The sequence below is a fragment of the Gymnoscopelus microlampas genome (assembly GCF_963454915.1).
Source record: "Gymnoscopelus microlampas genome assembly, chromosome: 3".
Taxonomy (NCBI): Eukaryota; Metazoa; Chordata; class Actinopteri; order Myctophiformes; family Myctophidae; genus Gymnoscopelus; species Gymnoscopelus microlampas.
In genome coordinates, this window is record NC_139940.1 from 33,818,282 (window position 1) to 33,829,193 (window position 10,912).

Here is a 10,912-nt window from a genome sequence, read left to right on the forward strand (position 1 = left end):
AGCAACCAATCCCATTCATTTTATTATGTACTTTTTAAATCTCTGAATGCACTTTTCAGATACATTTTAATTAAATAATTCCCAAAAATCCTATCAAATTCATATACAAACAAAGTGCATTTGGTATTTGTACTAGGCTGTCATCTTCCACCTAAAACCAAATACACATACAGTATACTATAAAGTGTATGTTATTCACATTTTTCAAAGTGGCTGGTTGACATGAAGGTGGCCAAAGGTTACTTAAAACACATGAAAAGACTCCTTTTAATTTCCCAGTGAAATGCATTTTATTGTATTTTATAAACAAGAAACTTCCAACAAACTCAGTTTACACACTTATCGTGTTTTATTTTTGTAGGAGCCAGGTTGGTTAAATGTGTACCAGTATATACACATCTTACTCAACAGATGACATACAGTACTATAAAGCCCCTATAAAGGCAGCAAAGCAGAATCTTCACCATTATTCCTCCTGCTGCTCTTGCTGTACCACTTTGTTTAAACAATCCAATAAACCAATATACATACAATATACACACTACTATAAGGTCAGCAAATAGCCAACGACAAGAAAGCTCATATCTGGTCCATTGACCCTTAATTCTTGGGTAGATCTTGGTGGTAGTTGATCAGTTAGGTGGATGTACTGTCAATGGGAATATAAATGATTGGGTATATGCCACCTAGACCACTAAAATTAGGAAATAATTTACGGTCACTTCAGTCCACACAAACCAAAACAGACACCATGGTGGTTTTAAACGCACCAAACTACCAGATCAGCCATATCCAGGGCAAACAGGACGAGTTTTGGGGTTGGTTCTGCATACAGCCTCCCACCAGGCCTTCAATTTAAAGGAAGGGATGTTGTTCCTTTATTGCTTTCATTTCTGTTTGTTTGTTTACATGCTGGTTGGGACTTTCTGTACCCTTTTCTTGGTTGAAATTCCTGTCCTTTCAAACTCCAACTTCTCTCGGATGTATTCTTTCTTGCACTCCTCGAAAAAGACAGGGTCTCGGTAGCTAGAGGAAGAGAGTAAATCAACAAAAGTATTAACATGACTTTTATTAGCAGTAGTAGTAATAGCATTATCACTAGTAGAAGTACTGAGAACCATTGCAAAATAATTAGCAGCACAACAGTGGAGAGTAACAAAAGATGGAATGCACTCAAGGCAGAACAAAGTGACAAATAAACCAAAGTCCAAAGATAAAAAGAGATTAATGCTGTAAGAAAGACCATCTAAACCACCAGGATTTCCTCAATGAATTTAATTTTGTTCCCTTTTAACATTTTATACATTCATAATACATCTGCAGAAAGTATGACTAAAGCAACTTTACAAATGAATGCCAGATTATGCTGAAATGCTTTGTGCTAAATTCAAACCATGTGTTCTTAATTACACTTAGTAGTGTATAATATGCAATACAACATGGTAAAATAGGAGTCAAAATTTGACCCTTAATGGTCTATTTTTACTGGGATCGGCTGTGTATCCGCTTTATTCAAGATTCAAAAGATTGATTTGTCACTCATACAAGTATGTGTGCTAAATGTTGGTGTGGCATGCTCTGCCAGACTGTGATAATATAATAAAACAAGTCTATGTAAAATGTGTGTCAGTGTGAAAAGTGTTTCGAACTTTAAATAACCGTATATTATCATATCGTTGCCGTTGGGTGGAAGCCTTGCATGTCCAAAACCGTGACTTTTCAGGAAATGTGTTCCAATGGATCCAATGTAGTTATTATTTTTGTCACAACAAGCTCTTGTTGATACTTTGCTTTGCTTAAATATTTATAAAAGCCACAGACAGACTTGACCACTTTCAAAATGTTTTCAAAATAGCTAAAAGGGGTCTCGTGACACTATTGTAAGAATTTACGAATAAACATAAAATGTAGCAATACAAGGTTTCTGCCCCAACAGCAATGATACGTGTCTAAGTGTTGCAAGGAAAACTGTAAAACACTCACTGTATTGTGAGGCACTCCTTCAAGGCAGCATTCTCTTCCCGACACTTAAACACCATGAAGAAACCGGCATCCTTACAGCAATGGTTGAAGGCTGGCATGAGGGAAGAGAGAGACAGAGGGAATAGCGTAAGTAGAAACTAAGTAATTATTACCACAAGCAAAGCTCACCTCAACCCTAAAATGATCTATGAATAATCTATCCTTCAAGTGTACAGATAAACTACCCCTCAGCCTATAGTACAAGCAGCTTTAACCAAAAAGCAAATATGACCCGATTTTGGCAGTCTGGGACCTGGTCTGGTCAACCTGAAGTCATAATGCCAGTCAAGTCCTCTTATCGAGTCAAATCTGTGTTTCCTTGTTGGCCATTGTGGTTGGATCTGTTGCGATCTGTGCTGAGCGAGAAATAAGGACGCTTCACCGGTGCGTTTCGATGTTGTAGCGCCGTTTTTCGTTGTTTTTTTTTCCGTCACGCCGTTTGGTGCCACCCCCAAGGTTGCTGCCCTGTGCTGCGCTGATCATCGGTGACGAGTGCCTGTATCGCAGCCAGCAGCGGGCTGCGTGCGAGTCGCGTGACTGACTGGGTTTCAGGAAGTAAATTCCAGTCCCAGCTGTTGGTGCGCAAAAGCGCTTCCCTTCGTCTGATGTGCCGCGCATCATGCATTTTGACGATGCATTCGCACCAGTTATGTGCACCCCTGTGTATAGTTGTCTCCGCCAGGCCGAAAGGCATGGCGAAAGAGTATATTTTGCCCCCTGTCCATCCGTCCGTCCGTGTGTCCGTGTGTGTGTCCGTCCTGTCTGTGTGTTAGCAGCTAATCTCCGGCACCGTTGGCCCGGTCGCTCCAAACCTGTGCACACCCACTCCCTGGATGCCAATTCAGAACCTCTGCCCCAATCTTTTCACATGGGCCTGTTATAGCGCCACCAGGAGGCCGATTTGTGCAAAACCCATTTTTTTACATTACTCCTACAGATTTTATCCAAAGTCCAAACGTCATGCAAAATCGCAAACGTCATGCAAAATCGGTACACAGTATCTCTATAGTCATGTGATCAACACAAATCTGTCCGATTTCCCATATTCCGTCCTCATTGCCTATGGTTGGCTTCCAAAGTTTGCAGGATTGTTCCGTTTTGAACAAAAAGCCTCAAACTATAATGCACGCAGCTTGCGATTTCCGTGAATTTTCACACGCACATTCCCACTAGGCCGAGGAAGAAATGCCACCCTTTTCACATTGGCCTGTTATAGCGCCACCAGCAGGTCACATTTTTGGAACAAAATGCCTCAAATCATGAATGCAGTGTCTGATTGCCGTGAAAGACCTAAGAATAAATGGCACCCTTTTCACATTGGCCTATTATAGCGCCACCAGGAGGCCAGAATAACATACCTGACCTGGCGGAGACCTGTTCTCCGAGGAGCACTTTTTCTAGTTTACATATGAATTGTCTCCAGATTTAGGAAAATATACTTTTATTAGACCAAGTAGTATAGACAAACTGTCAATACATAACAAAAAGAGTGTTTTTGCAGTAACAGGAGTCTCCCTGTCTCTCCAGCTCTTTAATAAACAGAAAATACATTTTTCGGTAGGTGTCAAAATCTCAGCCAATCAGGAGAAAGTACCCATTTTAAGCTTTTTAAGCTTAATTTGTATAGTGTTCCAGTTCAAATGTTGTCAGCTCATTTCTTAGTGTCATCACTTCCAATTTCACTTTTAATCTGTATCCTGATTGAGTTCTCTGTCCTGGTTGGAAAAAAATGGAAATGAAACTGAAACTGAAACGAAAATGCACTCAGGCTTCATTCGGGCTCACTCGAACTCGCCACCTGATTGGCCAACTGTCGCTGTCAATCATAGAACGATGTGCGACGACGCTGATAGGCTCGTCAGTTTGGCGTACACAGCCAATATTGCAGAATGGGCGTTCATGCCAGACTCACTCCAGAAATCAAATGGAAATGAGATTTCTGGAGGGAGGGTTTACCAGGCTAATAAAACATATCTAATTGTATCAAATTTACAATATTTGTTGTATGTCATCTCACCCATCGTGAGATGGGTCATACCGTGTTATTCTGGTGTCAAACAAGGCAAAGAAAGGGTGGGCTAAATGTGGCAATTTTCTGTTATGATTATAAGGAAAGGCTAACAGCTTCACTGGATGCATGTATCACTAAGCACTGTCTTGTTTTAGCGGTGCACTGGAGATAAAAGGTGCTAGGTTCCGAGTGTAAAAGAGGTGTTGAAGGCTTTGAGTCTTCACCCAGTTAGCAAGCTTTTTCTCAAGGCCTTAATTATCCACCAGGTCCCCCTCAGCCTTCTCCATCCAAACACTGTAACGCCCTCACAAATCCTCTGTAAACAACCAACCGACCATCATAATTACCTTTATCATCATCATCTGTATGGTTATCACACAGACACTTTCATCAGGATGCAGATGTCAAAAACCTCAGCAAAAGCAATTTGTTGAAGCAAAGCAGTGCGACTAATCTAATCAGCAATTCCCACAACTCTGTCCCTGGGTACTAATAGAGGCTGCAAAGCATGGTCTTTCTGGGCGCATATCATTAGGCATGTTGAAGGCCAGATTATGGACCTTCCACCATACATTTTTGGCTTTATGTAACTTGATAGTTTTATTTCATAAATGGCCTGCTGGCCCAGAAATACAGATTTTTAATTAAACAAATAATCGAGAAGAACGGAAATCGATCAAACTGTTGAGACCCTACACTCTGGGCCATCTGACTGCATGTTCCACAGTTAAATATTGCCGGAGAAATCAAACCCAGCACAACATATTATAATTTCTCATTATTGTCTTGTTAATTACTGCTACAACTTCAATGTTTCATAAGCCCTGTGTATCATAGTTGAAAGTCAGTTGCAGCAGACGGCGCTTTGCATGCCTGCAGTTTACTGCTGTAACTCACACAAGCGTCAAGCGTGCTCACATCAGTCTGCAGTGGCATCAAATTTAGAGGTTAACAGCCTTTCTTCTGTGGTTACTGGTTTAATTATAATGTTTTGTGAAAAGTGAAGTTAGGGCAGAAACAGGATGTCCTGGTGTGTGTAACCACAAGAGGCAAATCTGCAGACATCTGCAGATTAATGCCAAGACATTCATTGTTACATATGATCGCCTCATTTTCACAACCAGACTGAAGCAGATAAATGTTCTATGTATATAACATGCTGCTGCCCCATGTCCCTCCTTCTCCTACTTAACTTTGCACTGATTGAGCCGAACTTGACCAACTACAGGCGACGGCCAAACAGCAGGGTCCGACATTATCATTTTTGCTACAATGATAATGTCGACCTGATTTTCACAATGTTCCTAAGGTGGAAGAAACATGTCCGGGTAACTGATTTGATGTGTGTGTCAAGATGCATGGACTGATCAAAGTTAACACCAAGGTTTCTGAGGTTGGGGCGCACATTGTCTCTGAGGGAACCAATAACATCAACCACCTTAGGAACAATGCTGTCAGGGGCAACAATAAGCACCTCAGTTTTGGCTTCATTTAGCCGGAGGAAATTGTTTGACATCCAGGCCTCGCGATGCGACACGTTGTGAGCTTGTAGATCGGCTATTTAATGGCAGACATACACTCTAGTAAAACGTTAGAATTAAAATCAGCAGGGCTCTTTGTGTTAAAAAGAATAACACAATTGGATATCATCTGCATAAGGATGGTAAGACATGCCTTTAAAAGTACTAATAATGTGTCCTAGTGGTAGCATATAAAGTGCAACTAAGTTGGTCCAAGGACTGAGCCCTGTGGGACACCACAGGAAAGGGGAATAGAATCTGACATGTGGGCCCACAGCTACTGAGAATCGTCTACCTGTAAGGTAGGAGGCAAACCAGTCAAGGGCAGTCCCAGTGACCCCTACCTGATCCCTGAGCCTATCTATTAAAACATTGTGATCAATTGTGTCAAAAGCAGCACTCATGTTAAGCAGCATCAGGATAGAGCATTTACCAACATCAGATGACATCAATAGGCCATTGGACACTCTAAGAAGAGCTGTCTCAGTGGAATGCATTGTCTAAAACCAGATTGAAACTTATCTAAAATGTTAATTGTGACAATTTAGAACTGTTAAAAGTTGGTTAGCAACAATTTTCTCTAAAATCTTGGAAATAAAGGAAGCTTAGAAATAGGTCGGTAGTTAGCATGAAGTGCAGGATCTAATCCATGCTTTTTTAAGAGCAGCGTTACAATAGCTGTTTTTAAAAAGGAGCGGACATGGCCTGAAATCAGCGAGAGGTTAATGATGTTGAGTAGAGAGGGGCGCATAGAGCCAAAAACATCCTTTAAAAGAGTAGTTGGAATCACATCAACTGGGCTGGAGGACATTTTCATGGTGCTCACAAGCTTTGTTAATTGATGGAGGGAAATGGGTTCAAAGTGGTTCAGGATTGACTGGTGGTTGGGGCCTAGATGAGGGGTGGGATCAGCGGGGGTTATGTCTGCCCTAATACTGGCAACCTTGTTCACAAAAAAGTTAAGGAAGTTGTTGCAGTCATTGACAGAGAAGACAGGAGGGTCGGGTGTTGGTGGACTGACGATGTTATTAATAGTGTCAAAGAGGACTTTGGGGATACGCTTACTGGATAAAATGAGTTTGGCAAAAAAAGGCAGTTCTCGCAGCCTTAACCATAGAATTAAAATCAATTAAAAGTGATTTAAGCTGTATGCGGTGGAGACCACGGCTAGGGGTAAAGTGTTATATACTTTGCGAGTGCTGATGACTTCATGCTATATGTGTGCTTTTAGAGTCAGCATTGATTCATTGATTGATTTGTCAAAGGCCACATCAGCTCTTCTAACAGCATCGACATCACACAAACATCACTGAGGATTAAAAACTATTATTATTAAAAAATCACATTATAACGTGATACAACTCTTGTTAAAACCAGATTTTTATTTTTATTTCGTGACATGGCAACAATACGCTTCCACACTATTCTATCACATCCATTCCTTATGGGGGTCATTATGTTCCTGCTAGGTCAGTGGTTACAATGGTGAGGCTAGTGTCTTTGAACAGTCACATCAGTAAATGTTACGTACATAGAGCATGTGGTGTGTGTGGTATTTGCCTATTTCACACTGAAATACTAAAAGACCAGGTTTTTGGGAGGTTATTTTGATAAGATTAGAAGCATATTAAAAGCTGGACTACGATTGAAATAAGCTTCTGGCTTTCTTGTGTCTATCCTTTTGACTATTCCCTGTGTACATTGTTTTGTTATGTGCAAATTGTCAATAAATAAACCAATCAATCAATCAATCAATCAATCAACATCTGTAATGAGGACAATCACAGCAGTTCTATTTCACCATTCAGGAGGGTAACAACACTATCAATCTAAACTGTGGACCTCTTCCCGGGGTCCACAGATAAAAAGTCAGTTAATAAAATTAATAAAAAGTCAGTTATGGACATCAACACCCCACTCCCTCCCATAACCACAACATAAAATACCAGGCGTCCTTCAATATACAATATACTGTATGTAGCCAACCAATAATCACAGTTGATTATAGCATAATCTATTCCATTATCTCATAACATGTGAAACCTCTAACTGTTTCTAAAACTGTTTTGCTAGTTGCCGTTATAGTGGGGGTGACAAGATTATTCCATTGTGTAACCACACGCTGAGATAAAGTCTAAAAAACCTTATACTTCAGCTTGGCTATTCAGCCTAATAATTATCTAGTCAGAACTATTGTATGTCCAAAATAAAACATTAAAATAATAATAACAATATAATAATACTAATAATAAACAACTGGCTATGTGACCACATGCGAGTATGAGCATGAATAACTATACAAAGGCAAAACTGTTTCATGAAGAAAACGTTACACAGAGTATGCGGTGTGTGGTTTAACACTATTTGCCTATTTCGCCCTGAAATACTAAAAAGACGTAAGGTTTTTTGGAGGTTATTTCGATGCAGAGAAGCATATTAAAATCTCATCTTAAACAGAAACTGAAACAGAGGCTTGCAGCCTGCTCCTCACAGCCTTCCCCCACAAACACATAAACAAGTCCAGTCCGAACAGAAACATACAGAGAATGTGATGAGCAAAAAAGAGATGAGGGGTTGAGGTGTGAAAGTGAGGCTTGTGCAGTGAGGGGGGTTTCCACTACTCTCACACCTCAAGCTGCCTGTGTGTGGTCTTGAGCGGTGGGCGTGCAGTAGGCAGTAGGCATACTGGCCTGTGTGTTCAGGTTGTTTGAAACCACATCGCCTACTCCAAACTTGATAGCTGATGTTCTGCAGCAAATGTGCAGGACACAGGCTTTAGCAACACCATACAAATAAAGAGGATTTTTTTCCAGTGTGGACTGCGGACACAAGGTTAAAATAATACCAGCTAAGATATATATGTTCCTGATTACTAGATATTGTGATGATAATTATTAATCACAACTGTCAGTCTTGATTTTGGGAAGATTCTCTTATTTAAATATAAATAAGGCAAAAAAACATCAGTGTTTCACTATTTTCACACACTTTCTGCTATAGGATTGTGAGATAGTGTGGGAACAAATACACTATGTCTTGTATTTCTCATCGGGCATACAATACATACAGTATTCATCTTGACTACATCTATTAAAGATTTGGGGTAACGATCTAGGGACAGTTTTAGATCCAAAAAAAATATCTGTCAGAATACATTTACAAGTGGAGGCTAGAAAATCGAGGAGGCTAAGTTTAAGTTTATTCATGTATGCATCAATAAGGATGCAATCTCCTCAAAACGTATATCTGTAGTTTATCTAGACTAATCAATTAGGGTAACCGATTTAAATTTCTTGCTGCTGACTCACGTCTCACCCATTTTCTCAACAAAAAAGGGGGAAAAAATCAAATAGACTTGTGCATTACTAGCGTTGCGTGTGAGTGAGGGACATTACGTTACAATGGGGATTTGTGCAAGCAACGTGTTTGTGCCATCAGAAATAGGCCTACATTTCAGGATACATTGAAGAGAAGGCACATACCAGCTGTGCCTTTTATACAGATGTCGTTTCAGTTCATCTCTGTGACTACCTCCGTTGTCACCTCAAAGGCGCCAAAAAAATACCCATCTCCACACCTAGAGCTGGGCGATATTGTCAAAAAAGGCCTATATTTTTTGATAGATGAGATTTTGGGTACTTTCAATTGATGTTTGTTCATTGTCCTTTTCACTCAGCTACTGTCTAACAGCCTAATAAGTGTGTTATATATATATAGTTCAATATAGCCCAGCTCTATCTAGTACAATACCATCATCACTTTACTAAGCATGGCAAAATAATTTTACTGACAACATAAAGAGTCTCTTGCTGCTCACACACACCTTCAACGTTTTGAACACATCGATCCTTGGCTTTCTCCCTCATCATCTTTGGAATCAGGACATCTGTCTCCACATGCCTCAGGTTCCTTTCTGAAAGAAGAAGACAGACCACCACCATCATCATCAACAGTGGTGGGAAAAGTACTAAACTATTTTCAAATGGCCAAAATGTATATAGGGCTACAGTCTGTATGTATGTTTTGTAATAATAATCAAAACCCAGGGGTTGACACTAAGGTCTCAGAGGCACTTGCCCGTCGGTCAAGTATAGGTCATGTTCTACCACAGGTCATGCCCACTTGCCCGAAAAGTTATTTGTCTTTGAGTTATACTTGAGTACTTGGTTACTTTACACCAGCGGCTCTCAACCTTTTCAGCCACTGACCCCCCAAAATAATCATATTTGAACTAGGGACGCCCCCACCCTGATTCCACAGATAAATGTTTTGAAAATAGCTGATCTACAAGCTCACAATGAGCTTTCAGATCGTCTATTTAATTATTTTTTGCCTCTTATATTATTTGACAATTTGGCCAATGTTTAACCAGTTTTTATAGTATAGTTTATTGATTACTTTTTATGTAGTAATGCAATTCTTCTTCTTTTTTCATTTTAATTTCATCCAATATTGACACGATATGGAACCTAAAGGTAATGATGATGGGCGTTCGATGCAAGTATATCTGTTAAAAGTCAAACTCGTCCGTGTTATCAGCTAAAGCCAGATAACGTTACCTAAATTGTTGGTATTAAACCAGAACGCTCGCCCAAAAACACACTCGCCCCCTTTATTTCGCCCCCAGTGGAGTGGTAGTTGTATTCTTGTATTCGTTTTAATGAAGTTAGGGTAAAACTATGTGTTTAACAGTTTAACCTCAGTAAGAAATATAGCATTTATGAATAAGGCTAGGTGCATAGTTTTGCTGAGGTTACGTTTAGAAATACCCGGTGGCGACCGTTCCGAGGTCGCCGGATTAGACCCGGGGCGAGGGTGTTTTGGGGCGAGCGTTCTTGTATTCTAGTTAGCTTAGCTTAGTTTAGCTGCGTTACACACATAGACCGACTACACACTCAATCTAATGCTGTTCGGTGAAGTGTTTGTACTCGCGACTTTAGCACGTTGTCATGGAAGCCTTCAGTCAATACTCTAAATTAATATCAAGCATTTAATAGAGAGTGAATAGATTGTATTACCTGCGGTAGCATAGGCTGCATCCATTTCCATTATAACAAGCAAAACATTACCAAACAAACGGAACCAATGTGACCTCTCCTCCAAGCAACATTCAAACACTTCCGCTGACGTAACAACTGAGGACTCCTAGAAAACTACAATTCCCAGGCAAAACACACGCACTGAGGTCAGCTAGAAATGCATTTTACCCTTATTTTTAACTCTATGATTTTACCACTACGATTGTGCAGTGTGCACCACCATATGAGTATGCAAATTCGAAATAGGAAACACTAATATGAATTATTTAACTTGCGAAATAACGTATTTAAGCAGATGTAGATTGATGTAAAAAACTATT

At 40.1% G+C, this 10,912-nt stretch overlaps 1 protein-coding gene across 1 annotated transcript; it reads right to left on the bottom strand.

The window, feature by feature from the left end:
- Window positions 1–445: 445 nt before the first annotated feature.
- LOC311042268 (COX assembly mitochondrial protein homolog) lies at window positions 446–10,662 on the bottom strand. The gene is made up of 4 exons (XM_084052907.1): window positions 10,572–10,662; window positions 9,377–9,466; window positions 1,984–2,074; window positions 446–1,026 (listed from the first exon to the last, which is right to left on the bottom strand). The coding sequence occupies exons 1-4, from the start codon at window positions 10,600–10,602 to the stop codon at window positions 906–908; spliced, it is 333 nt and encodes a 110-aa protein (XP_083909033.1). The 5' UTR covers window positions 10,603–10,662; the 3' UTR covers window positions 446–905.
- Between the last annotated feature and the right edge of the window lie 250 nt (window positions 10,663–10,912).

Coding starts and splice junctions, on each gene's coding strand:
- LOC311042268 (XM_084052907.1), bottom strand. CDS start 10,602: ATGGAAATGGATGCAGCCTATGCTACCGCAG. Junction 9,467..10,571: donor TGCAGCCTATGCTACCGCAG/GTAATACAATCT, acceptor TTCTTCTTTCAG/AAAGGAACCTGAGGCATGTG. Junction 1,027..1,983: donor AAGGAGTGCCTCACAATACA/GTGAGTGTTTTA, acceptor CTCTTCCTCTAG/CTACCGAGACCCTGTCTTTT.